The following is a 22321-nucleotide window of genomic DNA, read 5'->3' as shown; positions in this document are numbered from 1 at the left end:
TGCTGTAACAAAAAAAAAAAAAAAATTTTTTTTAGTCCAAAGTACCATTTTAGATTTGTTTAAACATAAGAACGCGACGCGAGCGGTTGACCGGTCGTGTCCGCTTGCGTCGCCTCGGCAAGAGAGGTCTCGTCACTCGTGTACTGACCTTTGCACATTGTACCTTCGCCGAGAAATGTTCGCGCGTCACAAGCATCAAGTTGCCGGTGATCGTTGCCAAACAGAGGGCAATGTCATACCGTATTGGAAATCGGAGTCGCGAGGATGATGCCGACGTCGCACTCACGACACCGCCAAAGCAGCCGCCGACATGATCCTGGAAGCCGCCATTTTTGCAACTCTGCTCGTCTTGGCTTTGGCCAACTTCTCATCACGAATCCTCCTTGGAGAAGCGCAAAGACTCTTTGCGTATGGACGCTATTTCCGAGAAATAGCGCACGCTAAAATTGCGCACGCAAAGCGCAAAACCTGGTTTGCGTTCGGAGCATGCGCAGTAGCGACGACGCTATTCTTTGCGTGCGCAAAGCAGTAGCGTGCGCTATTCTAAAACTCCCTAATGCCTCTTCGGCTCTTTAGAAGTGTTGCGCGCACAGTGCCTAACAAAGTATCGAGAAATTCATGTTTGTGTAGCGAAATTTGTCCACTGAGTGACGAGCGGGTTACATCTTGCAAGTTTTGTTTCTGCTGCTGACTCAAACCTCAATTCACCCTGTCGTTGTAGACCACTCAAAAACGCAAACCATTCACTCCTTGAAAAGAAACACACGAAGAGCAACTTCCCCAATTCAAATCTGCTTTATTCTACTCTCTCTTTAGTTTCTTTCTTTTTGTTTGTGTGTGTATTTTGCACATGCTTTGTCAAACTCATTCGATGTCTTTAGTGACCTCTTCCACGCGCGCCTGGGGACACTCCGACAGCGGCACGCACCTCCCCGCGCTGTTGCGGTAGAAGCCCGCTCCGCAGTAGCAGCCGTGCCTGCAGTCCGCGGTGCACTCCATCATCGGCCACGGCCTCTCGCAGGTTTCCTCGGCGCAGGAGCTGCTCACGCACCTCTTCCACACTTCGCCCTCTTCGCAGGGCTTGGCCTGGGGCATCCAGCTAGGAGGAGCTGCGAGATAGAAGGGTTCGGTGGGCGTTGACTGCCTCAACAGGCTGGCAGCGGTCAGTAGTTCATCCTAAAACCGCAGTCGCACTTCGCAATCACCACACGAAAGACATTGTGTTCGCTACAGGCATGTTGAAAAAAAAAAATTTGAGGACTCTTAAGCTTCGCCTTTAAAAGTGGAACGCGATAGGGCCCCGTTTGCATCGGCTTCTCATTCGATTATTTTGCTCTTCCTCCCAGTGAGCGGGACGTGCGGTGAACATGGCCTTGTCAGTGGCTTGCCTGGTTCGCAACCGAAGGGTCGTGTGTTCGAATACTGCCTAAATATCTTCAAATTTTTCTTTAGGGCAAAATAATTACTTTATGAAGTGAAATCATTTGAGACATGCGGCGACCTTTAATTCGGATTACATGTCATGTTCTTTATTCACTTCCATTCCACGGGGGACGTCACATTTCACGTGAGCGTTGTGGGTTGTTTGAAATTCCCGCGCAAGGTCATGCAGCTGTGACGTCATGACCCTATTGACCAATCAGGATTTTCGCGCCGCAACGCCGCCGACTTTTCTGCGACAGAAGCTCCTTAACGCTTTCGCTTTAAAATTATGTGCGGGCGCACCTCAATCACGTTCGAAATGTTTTATCAGTTGATTTTAACGGAGTTCCGCAACATTGGACTGTAACAAAAAAACCGACACCGGGAAGCGTTACGGTAGCGTTATAAAAAAACGCATAGAAAACCTCAGTCGCCGACAGGTTGCAACTCAAGAAGGTAGGGCGAGGCAAAGGAAGGCCGAGGAGGAGGAAACAGACGGAACGATGGAGAGGAGAGGGGCAACCTCCTCCCCTCTACAGCGTTCCGCCTGCTTCCGCCCCGGCCTTTTTTTCCCCTCACCCTACCTCCTTCAGTTGCAACGGACTATACCTTGATTGAGATTGTGAGCCAAGTGATTTGCCGACTGAGCTAGTTAGTTGTCGGATCACGGAAGAGCGAACTGATTGGAGCGGTGCGCGAAGGTGAGATCGCGCGCTTACCGGCCTCTTGCCACGCCGCGCCATCTCGCGGCGTGTGTCAGAAATGAGCGAATCTACGGTAGGTGGTGCCGTTCAGACACCAAGCTTCTCCTGTTCCCTCGAAGGTCTATCACACATTCTGTGCTTACCAATTTTTGACAGCATAATCAAACTTTAACATGTATGTATAGATATATATATAAATATATGTTATTCTTAGTTATAACGGATATGACAAAATTGTTATACAAGGAAAAAAATAGGCCTTTAGACATTGTTTGCAGGCTCTCTTTGTGACCGCGGCACTAGGCTTCGCTATCTATGATGTCCTGCTTGAATCCGACACTCCAAAGGACCGACACCTCCTAGGTAGCAAGGCTGCGCACGCTGTATTTGTGACGTCACCAATACCGAAGGTCATCGCGGAGCACAGATTGCACACTGGCATTGCGCGTGCGCAGAAACCAGTGAATTAAAGCTTTTGCGCATGCGCCGTGTCAGAGCAACGCGTTGATGTATATACGATTGGATTCTGCGTTACCAGTTTCGCGCGGTAGATGTCCATCGGGGATTCTTGCAACTGGTTCGTTGGCTAGAGCTGTTCCGGTCATTGGTAGGTTTTGGGTGGAAGGGACTTACGGAATTGTAACTCGCCCTTTTCTTCGGGCGGGCACTGGTCAGCAGTCACGCAGGCGCCGTCGGCGTTCCTGTAGAAGCCCTCGTCGCAGAAGCAGTCGTAGCGGCAGTCCATCGTGCAGCCGGGCCCCACATGACGACGTGTGCAAGTCTTTTCGGCGCAAGAACTGCTCGCGCACTCCTTCCACACTTCGCCCGTGTTGCACTGCCGAGGAGACGGAGGCCCTCGATACCACGGCGACACTGAAACCACCACCCGATACAAAGGGTATATAGCCACTACCATCCGTCCAGCTATACGCCAATTATCCTTTATTTCTTTGTTCAGCTTACCTCGCTGTCTGAACAGTGCAGAGCGTGGCTTAACATTTTCACGCTCCTTGCATCGCGATTTGCTTAATGCCGCAATCGTAATAAAGAGTTTTAGGGAACCGTTTTAGCATATCCGATACGGTACGATGGGCTCTACGGTATGAACTGCGCATGTGCAACCGCAGAAGGTTCGCACATGCGCAGCTCGTACCGGAAGGCCCATCGTACCGTATCCCATGTGCAAAAACGGTTCCCTAAAACTCTAAATAATAGGGAGTTTTTGGAAACCGTTTCTGCACGTAACGAGCGCCAAGCGCGGCCCGCCACTCGACTGGGTCGCCTGCGTCGCCGCCTGCCGTTGACCATGGCAAGTTTCCTGCCCCTGTTTCTTTTTTACAGAAAGAGAGCTACGCTTTCTAATTTTACGAGATAAAACTGACTTGTGAAATACACCTTTGACGAAAAGCGTAGATTGCTACTTGCAGGTTTCGATGTTCACGGTCCATTTTAGACCGAGCCTGGTGACTTGGGACACCCTATAGATGTACACAGGTGACCAGAATGTCATTTCTCGTTTTGACGCTACCTAGGTGGACGTCGGTTCTTCATAAAAAAGATTAGTTTTTTTTTTTTCAGTTATTTTTTGGTTTAGGTAAGGTCATGTTCACAAATGGCGAATTCAGGTGACCAATCGCCGGCGACCAAAAACTCGCAGGCGGTGCACCACGCGATCCTCTCCACCCGAACACAAAACGCCGGCAACTGCCGGCCACTGGCGTTTTTGTTTGCCTGGGTCGAGCATGAGCTTCGTTGAGTTCTTTCTGGATTCAGCTATGATACAATGAGCAGAACGCTGTATACGCATCAACAACGTAAATTCTGATTTTCTGAAATGTGCGTAAACGCAAGCGGCTTCGCAATAGTTTTCGAAATATTAACATGACCACAGTCCGCACAGCTTAGAGTATCTTAAATTATAAAATTAATAAATCAGTGTGGTGCTACCCGCAGACACGTGTCAATTTCAATATATTCCGTTTGGATTGCCGAGGAACTGTTGCCATTCATTTTACGAGGATCCCAAGAAGGCTTGCCTGCGTCGCTTTTCATGTTATATTGTTATTGCCATTTTTTAATACTTTTTTTCTTTTCATTGCACCCCCCTCCCTTGAAATTATAATGCGTGTTCAAGTGTCGAGCTGCATCACCATCTATACACTATTTTATATTTACAGCGGTGTAATAGCATGTTATTAACTCGCTGTAAAAAAATATATATATAGTAATAATGTGGGGACATTAATCCAGCCTGTGTCCGAGAGCAAACTGACTCTTCGCAAACTGGACAATTGCTTCCAAAATGTTTTGCTTCCTTTCAAACACTAATTGTCTGCCTTTTCGTTGTGTCTCCACACCACACATCCCATACCACACCTTCTCTTTCTAACATGGACCGTTGACTTAAGCGGCGGAGATGCGTTCCCACGGCTTCTGGCGGATCCAAGCTGATCCGCTAGAAGAACCACTGGCTCTGCATTTCACCGACCATAAAGCAGTAATAATGAAATCGAAACGCAACCCGGAACTCAGCACTATCTACGAACAATAAAAAAAAATCAGCACTATCAGCACTACCTATGAACAATAAAGTCAGTATCATCAGCACCATTAGAGCTTCGCCCCAATCAGCATCATTCACCACGTGGAGACGCGGTCATTTTCTTATTTACTTATTGCGTGAGATTACCTCGCCGTGTCTGAAAGGTATTATTACGAGGGACACACGTACGTTTTTGTAAGGTTGCAAATAATAGGCAGTTTTAATTGATATTTGCTCACACGGCCTGAGTCTGAGAGCCGCTTCGACGCAGAAAGACAAGTCGGCCATGCACAGTGGTCATGCGATGATAACAGCAGGCGACAAAAACTATTTCCGTATTATTGACGAACAATGAATTCTGTGACGGGTTAAAGAAACAATTTCTTCAACTAGTGAGTCCCACGTGCTAGTCAAGAGAATGTTTAAACACTGCAATGTTTTTTTCTGGGTGTATTGCATTGCAGTTCGCGGAAAGGGTCGATCTCACTTAGGTGTTCAAAACCTGTACCACCCAAGGCCCGATAATTTGTCGTTTCTAAACTCTGCAAGATCCAATGAAAGATAGCATTGATTCGCGCATGATTAAAGGAAAACGGCACTGGTTCTGTACCTGAGAAAAAAAAAATCACCGACATCGTCTTTACCGGGCCTCTAGAATCACGAATATCAAAATTATATTTCAGATTTATGCGCCAAGTAACCAAAAAAGCGATTTGGAAATACCGCTGAAGCCCCTCCTTCCCGGCGCGTTGGGTGGGAGGAGTGAATCGTGACGTACGAGAGTTTAACATTTCCACGCCTTTAAGCCTTACTTGAAGGCTTCTTTAAAAAGCCTTCAAGAGGCTGCACCCGTTCTCTCACAAGCGGCACGTGCAAAGCAGTCGGGAGTCTACGTTACAAGATAACCTCAGTTGTGGAACCCCGGCGGAGGGGGGTACCCCCTTTCACTCCCTTGAGTCCGCCTCCCGTCGTTTGAAGCGCCATCTAGATTTTCGTTTCGAAACTGCGTGTTCCATAGAGTATGCGGTGAAACGCCATCTAGGAGCTGTGCTTCAGAACGCACGTCCACCCGAACCCAAAGCGCCGGCAACTGGCGTTTTTGTTTGCTTGGGTCCCGCGTGAGCTATGTCAACTTCTTTCTGGATTAATATAGCATACAATGAGCAGCACGCTGTACGCATCATCAACATAAACTCTGAATTTCTGAAATATGTATACACGCAAGCGGCTTCACGATAGTTCTCGAAATATTAACATTAGCACAGTGCGCACAGCTTAGAGGACCTTAAAGGGGCACTCAAGTTGGTTTTGAGATCGTCCCTCTGTGGTGACAACTCAATCTAGACGCTCTAAACATCCAAACAATAGCCCAAAATCACAATCGTATATAGCTTAAAGATCGCGACACGCCGTTTTTGCGAAGATTTTTCTTCCCAGTGAAGTGGCCGACGAAGGGCGCTTGTCGATGAGTTGCAAGCGATGGCTTCGCCCGCGGTGAAAAAGAGGAGTCATATCCGAATGAGTACCTATAAGACTCTCTTAGAAACGAGTTCTAATAAAATTGTTCGGAATCTGCGCGTATTGTAGGGCCTTCGGTGGTCCACACCCTGTAGTTCGCGAGAAAAAAGAGTCCACACGTTTTTCTTTTGCCCTGAGATGAATAAGCGGTTTTGTAATATAGGACTCGGTATATGTGAGAAGTAACACATCTGAAACACTGTAAGATCAAAAGCGTCCTTTTTTTCAAAAATAACTTCAGTGCCCCTTGAAAATATAAAATTATTAAATCGGTGTGGTTCATTTGACAAGGGTCAGAAGGAGGCTTGGCAACGTCTCTTTTTATGCTGTATTGTTAATACCTTCTCGTTTATTTTTAATATTCAGTTGTTTTTGTTTTTTTTAATGCGCCCCCTTTCCCCACAACCCTTAAACTTATAATGCGTGTTCAAGCGTCGAGCTCCACACCACCCATTCAATATTTTATTTTATTTTTTACCGCGGTGTAATAACGTGTTATTACACCACAGTAAAAAAAAAATATATATATATATATATAATAACAATGTGGGGATATTGATCCAGCCCGTGTCCCAGACCAAACTGACTCTTCGCAAGTTGGACAAATGCTTCCAAAATGTTTTCCATCCTTTCAAACACTAATTGTCTGCATCTTCGTTGTGTCTGCCATCTTGTGTGGGAGCACAAACAAGTGTTTCTTCTCGGCGGCTTCGTTTGCGACTCGAACCCGCTATTTGCCGCTGTCGGCAGGCATTAGGGAGTTTTCGTAGATCGTTTTCGCCGTCCCGCAACGCTCTCCGCCAACCCGCTACAATACCCGGAACTCTACAGTCAAGGCCATCGGCGCGCAGGCGCAGTATAGCGATTTCTTCGTTGCGGAGGGCTTAGCGGAATGGGAGAACGCGGTCTACGAAAACTCCCTCCGAAAAACAGGGTTCTCTTTTTCTCAGGAACTCCCGCGGTGTACATTGGGCTCGAGTATACCGCTGCCAGCGTTCCGCCCGGTCTCGTCTTCAATGAGTATAAGGACGCGAGTGACAGTCGAACGCTGAGGGAACGCTCGTCTCCATCACCGCAGAAAGCGGCCGCCATTAAATTGAAAATGCTCCCCATGGATCGATATGGGCCCTTCTTCTATCAGGGCACTCTTACATTAACCAACCTGTTGAGAGCAGTCACGTGACTCATCCGATGGGTCGATTGGATGCTGCGCTATGCACTCCGGGTTTCACGCCAAGTCCGACCGCGCACTCACGTTGCTCGCCGTCTTTACGCGTGTGCTTTTCCCGGCTAAACCGATCACGCATAGAAGAAAGCGCGGGATAACGGCGCGCGTGGTCACTATACCCGTGATTGGTTGCGTCGGGAATAACGAGGGGTTTTAGGTTGAGGGAACTTACGGGTTTGCGATTGGTCCTGTTCCCCGGGCGGGCACTCGTCGATGGTCACGCATGCGCCGTCGGCGTTCCTGTAGAAGCCCTCAGCGCAGTAACAGCCATAGCGGCAGTCGAGCGTGCAGCCGGGACCCATCCGACGCCGCCTGCAAGATTTCTCGGCGCAAGAACTGCTCACGCACTCCTTCCACACCTCGCCCGTGCCGCACTGCTGAGGCTCTGGGGGCCACTTGAGTGTCGGCATCACTGAAACACCACCCAATATGCAGGAGGGAGGGATCGCTCGACGCTGTCATTGACTTATTGGGAAAGACAGGGAATGAGAGCAGAAGGATCATCTCCACTCTCCTCCACGCACTGTGATGTTGCTGCAAAATAAAACGTCCCAAACGTCCAGGACTATGTGTATTTTGTGTGTGTGTGTGTGTGTTTTTCACATTTACGTGTTAAGTCTTGGTTTCTTAGTTGTAACTTTTGATCGAGGCAACCTTACTATTAGACAATTAAAAGAACAAATAAATACACCACCAAGCTGCACCTTCGCGCTAACTTACGGCGATCGCTTTAGTGGCACGAAATATGATCACAGCCGAAATATTAGGTCAAAGTGAAGCAGCGTACCCCAATAAGACCGATTTTAAAGATACGACCAGCTGCTCTATAGCGGGCAGCAAGCGGCGGTTAGCTTTTAGTCAAGGAACACAGGCGCAGCACGCTCGTGACGTCACGTCGCGGTGGAGCAGCGGTCGATTGCTTGTACCGCAGCACCACGTTGACGTCACGTCGAGACCGTACGGCTGATGATCAGTGTTGCCATCCCTCTAGCAGATAGTTTCGGTTTTACCGTACAAAACCAAACTTTGAGCCGTGATATTTATAAGGCTTCAAACAATATCGATATAAATTAAAAAAATATATACACCTTGTATTTCAGGAACACTGCTTTAGTTGAAAACAGTTGTGATCCCAAAGTCAAAAATAATGACTTGAGTTTCCCTTTAAAGCGGGTTCGATCCGTTGGGTTCTCGCTGTACATCCTCTCTATTCCACGTTTGGTGATCCCGACGGAACTGAATTTTAACTTTGCTACGACCATGCCGTCTTGACTTCGAAAAAGAAGCAACCTCGGTGGCACTCGCCATCGACCTCCAACGCTTTGGGTACGCCGAGCAGCGTCGTATTGCACAAGCGCACGCTCTCAGAAAGAAAGGGTTACTCCCTTTGTCCCATATAATACACCCCAAAACTTCGAATTGACGTGCAGTGCACTGATGTCGAACCGATGGTACCAACTTTCACAAACGACTTGATAACCGAGTGATAAAAATTATTAAAATAGCTAATCTACGTCTTACTAACCACAAAAATAAAATAATCGGTGTTTCTTGGCCCACACTGCAAAACCTGTCTTTACAGCGGAGCTGCTAAGGGCTAGTTTCCCCAGGATCGTGTCCGTCCTCAAATGATTTGATGACACAGAACTCTGGACAGCTGCCGTCGTCGCTCATAGATGGCGGCAACCTTTCGAGCCTTTCCACTCTGGCTTGTCGACTTGCGGCCGGCCATTACTTCATTCCTACCATAGTACAGCTCCGCTGGTCCTCCTTACTTCACCAGAGTGGAAAGACCGCATTTCTTTTTTATATGTACGTAATTTAGCTTTTGAATGAGTTATATGGTAATGGTATACCGTTATCAAGCCCCTCGTAAAAATTGGGACCGTCAGTTCCATGTCAATGTGCTGTATACCTTGAACTAAAGTTTTGGGTCTATTAATAGAACAAAAAAGTGCAAGACTAGACTTTTTTTTTTTTTAGAGTGCAGAAGTTTTGCGCACGCGCAGTGCAATGTCCCAGTCTGCTTAGGGGGGACCGAAAGCGTTGGGACCCCCAATTCTAAAGCTCTCTAATCTATACGATACGTACGCGATAAGCACGAACGACAACGCTGAAAGCAAGACGGTTCTGAAAGACGACTCACGATCCCGTTCTGCAGCAACGTGGGCCGCCAGGCAAAACGCCGCGAAGGCAGTAGCCAATACCAGAGTCTTCATGATTGTTGTCTCCGTCTGCAGTCCAGGATGTCCCCGGCAGGCGTAAAGGTGGCGGATTATATAAGAATCCTGATGAACAAAAGAAATAGTGAAGACAGGATGTTTTGGCGGCTGGTTTTTGTAACGGATGTAGGCCCTTTCGCTGTTTGCCCTTAAATTCACGGCCGGCAAGTTGTTAGCGCGACCGGGAACAATCTTTGTTCTACAGCTGCGGCTGTGCTACTGTGATTTCGCTCATTAGAACTATCAGGGTTTTCGATGAAACGATGCCGAGTGCGTTGGCACGCGACTCAACTGATTGTGTTGCTGTCGTTTCCGTAGTAAACGGTTACAAAAATAGAAAGTTATTCGCACCCGCACAATATGAGAACATTGATACGAAAACTGAATTTGCTCTCCGTGGGTCGAAACCGACAACAAGGCCTCCGGGTCAGTGAGCTCTTTTGGAGCTTGGATAAGCCTTCTTAAAGCGAAATCATTAAAGGACAATGTGGGCCATTATAACGCCAAAAAAATGGGTGGAACAAAAAGGAACTAAAATTTTCCTATCGTTTATTCTTTTTTATTTTTCCAGAGGAAGCGCCATAGTAGTCCCTCGCTTGCGATATAGACGCTTTCAGCGCGCGCCAAATTGAGCCGCCATAACCGACCTTCTCTGGTCTTGCTGAGATGCCGAGCCACTGAAGCGAGCGTTGACGAGTCTCCACAAGGGCCTATGCTGGGAAGAAGGACACAGTAACATTTAAAATTACAATAACCTGTCCTGCTGTGGTAATGATGAAGTGGAGCGAACGGAATAAGAGGGAACAAAAACTGAAGGTCGGTTATGGCGGCGCCCATGCACAGCTGCCTGAAAGCGTCTATACTTGGTGACAAATTCGAGAAGGGAGGTCATTCTTCACCCTTTACAGGCGCAAGCAAGGGCATGCGGTGGTTCTAAGTTGTCGTTCTTCGTACAAAGAGAAATAAAAACCGGAAGCTTTAACTTGTAAAGCGCCTAAAAGACGAGGACACGAGGAAGACGAGACAGGATCATAGCCACGTGCTGCGGTTGGCAAGGCGCAGGACACGCGCTGAGTTCCAGACATTGTTAGGGTTCGGCTATTGTCGTCATTCCAGCGATTGGACACGGGCCACTACCCGAATGCTTCTCGAGCTATCGATTATCACGAGCTAAAATTGAGTGTCCACGAAATGCTCGAATCCAATCTATGAGGCTCAGCCGCATCCAAATGTCGTCACTGGGTGGTACTGCGACCGCCCAGTTGCGTCATCAAGTTTTGCGGAGGAGAGATTAAATGAAAACGCTCACTTTTGTCCTTGAAATTACACCGCAACAAAGGAGTTTCTTGGTCAATGGCGTTGCGTGCGAGTATCCTTGAGTTCCACTAGTGCCAGTAAGCTCGTGTGAAGTGAAAAACATTCCAATTGAATATCGTTGCATCGGGGAGTGATTCTGAGTAGTATTTTGCGAAAGCAGAAAAATTGTATCATGGCCCCTTTAAAGGCACTGGCGTAGGCAGAGAGGGGTTCGGGGGTACCCCCCCCCCCCCCCCCCCCCAAATGCCCAAGCAACCCCCCCCCCCCCCTCTCCCCCAACTTCCGCTCGCTACCCTGCTCACGCAGTCGGTCTTGCACGGGGCACGGAGCAGAGGGGGAGCGCGGACTATCTCCAACTTATATTCTTTCGGGAGGAAAGTTTGTTGGGTAGAAAATGCTCAAATAAATAAAATAGTCAATATTTCTTTATTCGTGCTTGTTTGATAGTATGCGGAACTTGATTTAAGATGTATAGAGAACGGATATTTCGAAACATTCGTGTGAATGGCAATCTCAAGGCAAAGTATAACAAACTATCCTCACTAAAATACATATGTTGAATCAAACTAAAGTGGACATAATAAAACGCACACATGGTGATAATACAAAACAGTGTGAGTGATGTAAGGAATATTAAATGAATTGTAGAACTGCGCTTTGCGCAACCGGTACCGCTGCGCTCACGCACGCCTTGTGTACTGATCAGAATTACGTGCTTTCGACTAGAAATTACCGCGCATAAAAAAGTAATTGTGACTAGTTATTTCAGAAAGAAATTTACATGTTCTCTTAATCATTTCATTTATGCCAAGCGCCTACATATATAAGATGCAGCCGCCTGCGTTCACGCCAAAGGATAGACAGGATCTTCTGTATGGCCCGAGGCCCTTGCGGGAATTCTCGGCGGCGACCCAGGGCACCTGAAGACGAGAAGCTCGAATGATAATTCACCGGCAGGAGCAACTCTTGGCACTGACTTGAAGGACCGCTTGAACTTCAATGTCGCGGTGAACATTCAAAAGCGCTAGACCGAGCAGTTGCTCATTCGAAGCGGACGCTCTCAGGTATGTTTTCAGTCGTCGTAGTGAAGAGAACGAGCGCTCAGCTTCCGCCGTTGTTACGGGCAGAGTCGCTAGGATCTTGAGGAGACGGTAGACGTTTGGGAATAGGGCCTCCGGACAGAAGGCGACCGCCTGTAGCGCAGACCTGACGGGCGTTTCACGGTTCCCCCTCTTTCATTGGACGCCTAAAATTTCCCTGTTTTGACAAAGTTTCCCTCACTTCGTGAAATTTCACTCCATCGAGACGCCCGTCTCGATGGTCGCTCACGGACGCGTTGAAGTCTGTCTTGCTTTCTGCTTTGCATGGCGATGTGGCATCTGATGCAATTCGTTATGTGCTGCTGCATTTGAACCACACTTCAAGATAAAGCGGCCTAGCAAAATTAAGACTCTCTTTCCTTCCGCATCTTGTTCTGTAGCCCGAATTTGTTAAACCTTTGATAGATTTTAGTTTTGAGATTGTTCAGAATTACTCTCGCCCTATATATTGGCCCCTAGTGTTTGTGCGAGAACGGTTGCTCTGATTTTTCAACGTCAATATTTTTTTTTTGTTTGCTGCTTAATTTCTTTAGTCAGTATAGCCTGCCAACAGGGTTGGGCAGAAATACTCGAAAATTTATTTGGAAATACAAATACTGGGATACATTAAAATAGTAGCTAAAATACTGATACTAAAATATATCTGTAGTAAAAATGTATCCCGATGGGTATCTGAAATATATTTTAAATAGAGGCAAAAAGTATTTGGATATACCAATACAGGAATACATTTTAGGGAGGGTAGAAATACAAATACAGAAATACTGATACTGATATATATGTTGCAATTTTGTTTGAGACGCCAACTGAGATGAAGCTTAAAGTTTGAAGTGGATGTTTTTGATCCCGAAACTATTTTCCCGTAGGCTTGGCACTTTGCCTTTAAGGTAGTGGTTTCGGACGGCGAGGAGTCTTCAATGGGCTCAAAAAAAAACATTCCATCAATGACTGACCGCGGTCCCTTCCCTGACATCATGTCCGTCTGACGAGGGGTGCGAAAAGACTTCGACCTCTAAATGCATTCGATGTCACCCTAAATCCCATCAAAACGTCACAACGCCCCTGTCCAATAAGGATGCCCCTGTCAACATTGATCACATGACGTCACGGTGGAATGAACTGGTATTCTTTATTTGTAGGTATGGCCTTGAACATGAAACTTTGCCACGCTGCTGTATGAAAGAACAATAGGGACTTTTGTTGTAGGTTACTTTGTTGAAGATCGTGCAGGCAGTGTGATTTGGAATTTTCGAGCATAGTGGACCACCTAAAGCATCCTGGAACACATATCTAATCGTCTGTTACGGTTTAAAAAGCGATATGGTGGCATCCCTGTTGGGAAGGTCCTTTCTGCCAACCCTCCGCCACCGACGCATGGATTGCAATCCTCAAGTCTCGCCTAGCATCATCTAAACAGAGACCTCGTGGATTGCGACCTGATACTCCCGGCACAGGTGCGAGCTCTCCGAGAAACTGCGCGCTCGAGACGAGTCGCAGGTGTACGAAGTCTGGATTGGCACCGCGAGGCCACGTCTGGCCTCCTTCTTGGGTTCCGGATCACCAGAGCAGCGGGTCGCGTTCACGTCGGCTGATGACGTACCCTTGAGCCGTGCAATATTACGGGCACAGCCGCAGGTGCATTCGAATATGTGCTGAACTTCACTGCGTGAGTCATGGTACTATTTCAAGTCAACCACCACCAGGCTCGTGCGGCAACGAACTGTGACACAGCTTTGCCGGATGGGTGTATCTATGTACGCCAAGGCAAGAGAGACGGTTAGCAGCGGGCATTGGACGTTAGGAAACAATGGCTCAAGAAATTTCTACCTAAGGACCTGCGGCAGAAGATGCTCTGACTCACTCCTGGCACGCCGCCTGGTTCGAGCCCCCACTACGCAACACTTCTCGGAAGAGAGAAGAGGAGGCATAGAAAAATAGTTTGGAGAATCAAAAGGAACCTTGGTCAGCATAGTAACAATGCCCCAGTATATCCTTGACCCTGGTACCCTCAGAAGTAAAAAAAAAAAAAATGCGTTCGGACTTTTTTTTTTTTTCTGAGTAATGTAACGTTATGTTATGTAACAAAATACATTTCATCCTGATTGTATGGCGATACAAAGAAGCATTCCAAATTTATTTCAATACAGGAATACAGATACTGGTGAAAAAAAAATGTATCGCGATGCAGAAATGCAGATACAAAATGCATTTCTGAAATACTATCGCGATACATTTGTATCGCGATCTGCCCAACCCTGCCTGCTAATAACAGCCAGGCGGCACCAGTAGGGTGAGAGCCCAAGGTTATACCTAGGGTTCGGCGTTTTCGGTTTAAACCGAAAAACCGATAAAAGTACGCCGAATCCATTTTCAGAAATTCGGTTTTAACCGAAAAAGGTCAGTTTGTAGGTTCGCCATTTTCGACTTAAATCAATAAAAACCGATAAGAGTACGTCGAATTCATTTTCTAAAATTCAGATGTAAAGGGATACTGAACCGAAATTTGGATTTCGCAAAGTAAGGCTGCAGAACTGTTGAACGGGACGCTACGAACTCCAAAACATCACTCGTACATCGATATCTCAAACGGATGGCCGTACTTTTGAAAAAGGGCGCGATCAAGCGAGTTCTTTGACATACTGTCCTCCGGGAGAATTTGAGAATGAGAAGAAGCGGCCTCGCTTCTCTCCTCCTCGTTTCGGTTCACCAACTTGACGGGACGTAGCGAGGAGGAGAGAGAATGGGAATCGTGACGTGCCTTGTCTCGTCGGCCTCGTCGGCCGGGTTCAATCGCGCACTTCTTTTCCAAAAAATACGGCGATCCGTTAGAGATATCGCCGTATGAGTGATATTTTTTTGGTTTTGCAGCTTCCCGCCTATCCGCCCGGCCTTGTTTAGTGAGCTCGAAATTTTGGTTCAGTATCCCTTTAACCGGAAAAAGTCACTTTGACCTTCCAGTCGTACCGCAGCGCCGTGGCGAAAAAGTGGAACGACAGTGCCGACCGAAACCTGTCTGAATGTATGGGATACACGGATGCCATCATGACGTTATGGTTTAATGTGCGCATCATCGATCTGAACTTAAAGTCTGAAATGCCCCATGACTTCCCCGTGTACGAGCCAGTTTTCAAACTCGTCGTAAGGAAGACTGGACGCAAGCTCTGCATGTTGTGTTGTGCTTCAAAACGACGCACCGTGTCTCTTTTGGCGGTCACAACTGGTTAAATGGCAGATTTTCGCTCAGGCAGCGCTTCATCTCCTCAGCCCGCCAGTGTCCATAGCGTTGAGAGGGCATACTCGAAGCTGAGAGTCATATTAACAAAAAAAAAAAAGTGCGGATCAACAAAGAAGTTTTGGGAAAGTACATGTGTGTGTATTATAATAAGATCACGTAATCCCGATGTACAGAAGGTAAAGTTCCATGTTTTGGGGGCATAGGGTTCATATCTGACTTGTTTGTACTTCCGTCTTTTTTTGGTTGTTTCTTTTACAGTTGCAAACATTTGCCAAATAAAGTGTCAATTTCTTTTTCAATGTATCTGTGCAGTTATTCTTCGAGTGATCACAAATATCAAAGCTACAAGGATCGTCTGATCCGGTGTCCGTTAGTGTTTATTTTAATTCACCGGAAGAAGCCGATAAACGTTTTTGGGTATAAATATACACCGAAAAAAACCGAAAATTGAATTTTAAATTAAACACCGAAAAAAGTACGCCGAATTTTGAAATAATAGAAACCGAAAACGCGGAACCCTAGTTATACCCAACGCACACATATTGGAGCATGGCGCTTCGAAAAGCATGATACTTCTTCGCAGTAAAAGCGCACTCCGGTGATACGTAGTCACGTACCGATTGACCCGCCAGGCCGCAGCTTCCGCCGTATTTGCATGTTATCCGATCACGGCTTCCTGGCCTACCCAGTACTTCTTAATTCAGACACTAAGATATAGCGGCGCCTCTAGAGTAATAGCTCACGTTTGAACAATGTAGCTTCCACTCCCAGGCATACCCAATGTGTATTGCCTATATAGATAAAGCCAAACCAAACAGCATTGCAGGTTGCCTATAGACCAGTGTGCGAAATCCTAGCCGCCAGCGATAAAAATGTGAAATAATAATCTCAAGCGCAGGCTCCTGTGATGAGAGGGGCTGCTTATAAAATAAGACTTTTGCTCTTTACAGCGCTCTTGGCATTGGTGTTGTTCTTGGAGCTTCGTGACTGTGTCTTTCCGAGATTCTTGCACTACGATATGTGCGAAAGCTTAAAAAAGAAAAAAAAAGAAACGGAGTTTCGCGAAACCGCAGTTTCCTCCCCCCCCCCCCCCCCCCCCCCCCCCCCCTCTACTGTATCATGCATGCATCAGCATAAAGTTGAAGCCTGCTCCGTTTTCAAAATGGCAATGCAGGTTTCCCCGTTCCGCGCGTCGCTAATCTTTGCTTGAGCGTCCGTACCGCCGAGCTCACCTTGCTTCGTCAGGGGGAGGGGGGGGGGGGAGGAGTTCATGCCATTGAACCCCCCCCCCCCTCCCTTCCACGAAACAAAATCCTGGCCACGCCACTGTTTAAAGGGATACTGAACCGAAATTTCGATCTCACAAAACAAGGCTGGACGGACAGGCGGGGACGCTGCAAAACCCAAAAACACCACTCACACAGCGATATCTCTAACGGATCGTCGTATTTTTAGAAAAGAAGTGCGCGATTGAACACGGCCGACGAGGCCGACGAGACAAGTCACTTCAGGATTGTCATTCCCCCTCCTCCTCGCTACGTCCCGTCAAGCTGGTGAACCGAAGCGAGGAGGAGAGAAGCGAGGACGCTTCCCCTCATTCTCAAATTCTCCAGGAGGACAATGACGTCAAAGACCTCGCTTGATCGCGCCCTTCTTTTCCAAAGGTACGGCCATCCGTTTGAGATTCCGATGCATGAGTGATGTTTTGGAGTTCATAGCAATGTTCAACGCTTCCGTGGCCTTATTTTGCGAAATCCGAATTTCGGTTCAGCATTAATGGTCACCTGATACACGCTGGGTTTTTTTTTTCTTAGTGCACGGCGCTTTTGGGACTTCGTAGGCTTCCTTTATACAAACTCAATCTGCCATTCAGAACAGAAAGCGGTTCCCGAAATCGGCCCTCTGTCAAGATGTACACATAGCATGCAATCTGACCTTTTCAAGGTATATCAAAAGCGAATTGTATCTTCCAGCATTAAAAAAAAAAAAAACTGAAATTTATAGAGCTTGAGAGACTTTATGAAACCCACTTAAAGGGACCATGAAATGACCTTTTTACTTTTTCCAGATAACTTTTACATTAAACCGTCAATGTTCACTGAATGCCGAACAGGCATCCGTTTTCGTCTCGGTTTATTAACTTTTACACAAAAAATTATTGAAATATCGACTTTTTCATTCTCTCCAACTGACCGCAAAAGAAGCCGTGACGTAGACCGTTTCCGGAACCGGAAGTTCTCTCGGCAGTAGGAGAATGGGAGTGTTAGCGGCAACGAGTTGGGGTGCGCCGGTAGGTTTTACTGCGCTGATGTCACCGACGTATTTCCTGAATCGGCGCCTCTCATCGCCGCATCGCAGCTGAGCGAAATTCAATGAGATACGTTGCGCTACAGCGACAGCATGGGACTAGTCCCATACGCCGTTATGCCTGTTGGGAAGTGCAGCGAGTCTTGTCACCACCCCGTCATTGTTGGCAGAAGGGCCGGCCCGTGTCAGTCGTTTGCAAAGCGACGTAGATGGCGTTTTTCGCGGCCTCGGAGATGCAGGAGCGAGCCGACGTTAAAAAAGATACGTTTGAACTACGAGTGTCAGCAAGAGCCACGTAAATACCTGTTTACACTCGGAGCGGACGCGCGCGCTTGATGGAAGTCTTGTATTCGCGCTGTTGGTAAGCGCTTCGGGACCGTTCTTTTACGATTGCAACTCGATACTGACGCGACACTCGGCAAAGAAAGGTTGGACCGGGGTCGACAGTGACGTGCAGTCTGTCAGAATAAAAATGGCATACCAATAACAAAGTGTACATACCGTGTTACGAAGGCAATCCATACGGCGTTTATTTCAGCTCAATATCACACAAAACAAGAAGATAGAATCGACGAGAGTCCCTTTTCGACGAGTGTTCGTCAACACTGCCTCGGAAAACAAGGGGAAGAGATTGACCTCCTCACCTCTTAATCTAGAATTGAGGTCAGTGATCAAACTATAATACGGGAAGGGTCCACAAGGGTCGCGCGGGCATATTCCATTTAGCACGCCAGCCGGTCGTAGGCAGACGGTCTTGCGACGAAGCAACGCAGCGCCGAGTCGGAATGCCTGCTAGGCCTATACGCTTCGTCGGAGTCGGTGAATCCAGCGTTCTTGTTCGTCGTGGTCTGTTTTAAGTACTGTTTTCTTGCTGCTTGAAGTCGGCACGCGCGGGAAGAACACGTAGAAAAATAAACGTTCAGTCAGTCAGAGTTCTGAGAGGAAGGAAAACAAAGAAAATAAATGTTCGTCGGTCGCCGTCACCCAAGTAACTGGCGGCCCTGCCCTACTGCGCACGCGCAGTAGTTGCTTCGTTTACCACACGATAGATGGCGCTTGGCTCTCAGCATTATCAAATTTGGCAATTTTCGCCACACATCTCTAATTATGCTACAAAATGTGGATCTGAATATTATTTAACAAAACTTTTAGGAAACATTCGCCGGCTATTTATTGTTTACGATCGCGGTGCTGGTGAGGTAGGCTCTTACCCAATAGGCGATGTGGATTCGGCTGACGTGCACCGATTCTGCGTATGCATCGTAGTGAACAGGCGAAGGAAGGAAGGCGCAAAAGAGTCCAGTTTTCTTTTAAACGTTCTATAGGAAATAATTTTTTTGGGCTCCCTATTTTTGTGTTTTTGTGTTTCTTTTCACACCTTTTACGACGTGCGGTGGATGAAACTCGATTTTAAAATCATTTCATGGTCCCTTTAAGTATCTTCAAACATGGAGTTGAAGACACTTGCCATGTTGGCTATGCTGCGCTAGGGCAGTCTTTCAAATGGGCGAGACGAATACACCCAAATGTATCTTTTCTTTTTTTTTTACAATTGAACAGCTCGTGTCGGTACCGAGTGTAAACCACATAATGAGGCGTGCCTACAATAAAGTTGTGAGTTGTGATTTGTACGCTTCACTCAGTTCAATTCTTGTGTTTAAATGTGTGACCTCGCAGAACCATGCCCTTGTTACCCAGCTACGTCAGAATTGATGCGCTTTCAATAACAAAATAAGTTTTTATTTTTGCTATGTTCCCAGCCGCGCTGGAGTGGGCGGCGACGAGGACGCCGCCCGTGCCGCAAGTGCCTGCGTAAACAGCGTAAGAGACGTCAAGAGCATCCCAGTCACGAACTGAAGAGCGTTTCTATAAAAATAAATAAAACGCTCATATGTGAATCGGACTTTGATCTCTGCTATAAGCTCCGTTCGGCATAACCTGTCTTAAACGAATGACGCAGCACCAAACATTGGGAACCCTTGCGGGAAGTTATCTTGGGTCGGATGGGGATTGACCATACACAGCTAACACAGAGAGCAACTGACGTGTGAACAAACCCTAACATTGACTCAAACTATTATGGCTTCCCCGAAATTTCATAGAAATGGCGCACCCATTTTTTTTTAATTTTATTTTATGAGTGAGTATCATTGCCTATAAATCTCGTTAGCTGTAAACCTCCCGTTTTTTATACGCGTTTTTTTTTTTTTTTTTTTTTTTTTTTTTACAAGGGAATTTTGGCGATATTTCGAGCTATCCTAATCCAAAGGGACCATCTGAATGCGGGTACGTGGCTTGCTGATTCCGAAATGCCATCGTGTTCCCCCAGACTCACTCTAGTTAATCAAAAAAGTAATAGTTTCTTCGCTGCCGAAACTGAAACATCGTACTCCCTTAGTTGTTCCCCAGTTTTCCCCGCCACCAAAACGTCATGTCACCGGCGGGCAGTGAGGCGCGCGGCCGGCAGTCGAGTACGCTCGCGCCCGCCTTTTTCGCGTCTAACAGCGAGAAAACAGAGGTGTTCGTGCTGTTTGAAATTGATAATAATCTCCATTTGCACAAAGTATGACCTTGGCCTACGTGCTGAACTATGAGAAAGCAAAAAAGAAAGAAAAAAACGAAGCAATTGGGATTTTGAAAAAGCAGTTTTCGCAATTCGGTACTACTCTCAAGCCGGGGCTCGCTAGTTTCGTAAAATCGTTAGCAAATCCGTTATCATTCTATCAGAAGCTGGCAGTTACACCACTTATGCTGGCGAAAAAATGTCGACAAATCAAGCAACACAGTTTTTTTTTTTTGTTTTTTTTTTTTTACAAATTATTTAAGCACCATGAAGGATGCACGAAATGTGGATACAGGTGCACCACAGGCACGTCTTACCTGAAGGAACGTGTCATTTGTTTTATAATTTCTTTAGAAAATGCGCTGTTGATGACGGCAGCACGGGTAACTACCCATATCGCACGTATATGCTCCTTGGTGCTTAAGTAACCTAGTGAAATATCTATAGACCACCCCAGAAAAGCTCTCCTTGCTTCCGGTTCTGCCCTCTCCAAGCTATGTTGGCTGCCTGAACGCAGTCGGGAAATGCGCTCACTGCTCAGCGTTTGCTTTTCCTCTATCCAACACAATCGACGAGCAGATTTGTTTTCAAGTAATGCGTTAACTACGGACGACTTCGTCCGTTTGTACTTTTTTTTTTCTCGAATGAATGAACGACCGACTTCGCCGTAGCGCCCGTTGTAACTGACGACTCCGTTGAAGCTCTCTTGGTTACATTAATCTAGGAATCATGTCATATGCAGTACCGGCAGTTAATTCAGAAAATATTCAAGACCAAGTTACAGTTAAGGAAAGCCTTTTTTTTTTTTTTAATTGCAAGCTATTTGTTTAATTTGACCGAAAATTTTAATTAGCAAGATGTATTCTCATAAATGTGAAAGCTTGCTCTAAACCGTCCGAAAAACACCGGCGCCTGAACGTATCAAGGTAATTCTCATCAAGGATGTGTTTTAGTGGTGGATTTCACCTTGTGAAATTTCAACGCGTAGCTCCATTTATATTATAAAATGAGACCAAGAAACTTGGCCGGGTCAACGGCGGACTTGTTCAGCGACTATACTAAATGTCGTTTGCGAGCGCCGCTGACCCAGGCGAGTTTGTGGGTCTCGTTTTTTACTGGAAAAAAGCACCACTTTGAGATTTCACAAGGTCAAATTCACTGAGATAAATACGTGCAGCCACCGATTTCTCAGCGAGCCTTGTCATTGATGTCACCCCACTTCAGGCTACAGCTGTGTGTGGCTCTATACTCCGCGACAACTTTTCTTGGCAATGCAGTGGAAGGTACGTCCCGCGTCCCCTCTCCCATTTTGAGTGTACGCAGGCTTTCCTCCTCCCCCATTTCCGGGGAGAGGAGGAGAGCCTGCGTACACTGAAAATGGGAGAGGGGACGCGGGCCTGTACCTTCCACTGCATTGCCAAGAAAAGTTGTCGCGGAGTATAGGTCCTGAAGAAAAAACACAAAATCGGCCACACCTGTTTTCGTTTTTTATTTATTTATTTTTAGTTTAGCGCCTTTAAACAATGATCCAAACTTATTTTTTGTTTACTCGATACATACACGAGGACAACACATCAAGATGATTGTTTCCTCTTTCTTATTTAAAGGGGTGGTGCAACGATTTTCAGACTTCGGTCAAAGATTTCTGGAAGTTTCCCTGACACTTCTGAAGTAAAGAACAGAAAACCGATTTCGCCTGCGTGTCCTAGTTGTTGCGTAAAAAAAAGATAAAGATTGGCATTTCGGGCACCCCTCAACTCACTCCCAGCCTTCAGGGTCACACCTGGTCGCACTCCCAGTGACGTCATTCAAAGTGCCGTGTAGCTTCCCGTGTGCTATCTCGGAGGACGCTTTCCCTCCCTCTCTCTGCGTACATTAGCGGGCGCTATGCTGCAGCTTAGAGCCCAGCTAGGTCACGTAATCTTTCCGCCGTAGTTCCTTCGGCTGCCACTTGGGGCTGCAGGTGGGGGAAATAGCTCGACTTTTGCTTTGCGATTATGCAGCGAAATCGCGACATTTTTAATGAAGGAAGTGTTTTCTCTATCCTCTGGGACACGATAAACAACGTAAAAATGACGAGATGCAAATTCTTTTAATCATAAAATCGTTGCACCGCCCCTTTAACCACAAGACCAGCAGTTGCGGTCGTGGTAGCGATAGATC

The 22321-nt window shown here is 46.8% G+C and overlaps 1 protein-coding gene across 1 annotated transcript; it reads right to left on the bottom strand.

Annotated features, from left to right (window-relative positions):
- Positions 1 to 779: 779 nt before the first annotated feature.
- Positions 780 to 2993, bottom strand: LOC120849109 (von Willebrand factor-like). The gene is made up of 2 exons (XM_042294453.1): positions 2760 to 2993; positions 780 to 1109 (listed from the first exon to the last, which is right to left on the bottom strand). The coding sequence occupies exons 1-2, from the start codon at positions 2869 to 2871 to the stop codon at positions 865 to 867; spliced, it is 357 nt and encodes a 118-aa protein (XP_042150387.1). The 5' UTR covers positions 2872 to 2993; the 3' UTR covers positions 780 to 864.
- Between the last annotated feature and the right edge of the window lie 19328 nt (positions 2994 to 22321).

The sequence above is a fragment of the Ixodes scapularis genome, unplaced genomic scaffold (assembly GCF_016920785.2).
Source record: "Ixodes scapularis isolate PalLabHiFi unplaced genomic scaffold, ASM1692078v2 PGA_scaffold6__148_contigs__length_123643588, whole genome shotgun sequence".
Classification (NCBI taxonomy): domain Eukaryota; kingdom Metazoa; phylum Arthropoda; class Arachnida; order Ixodida; family Ixodidae; genus Ixodes; species Ixodes scapularis.
The sequence above is the reverse complement of the archived record's forward strand: the minus strand, read 5'-3'. Positions and strand labels throughout refer to the sequence as shown.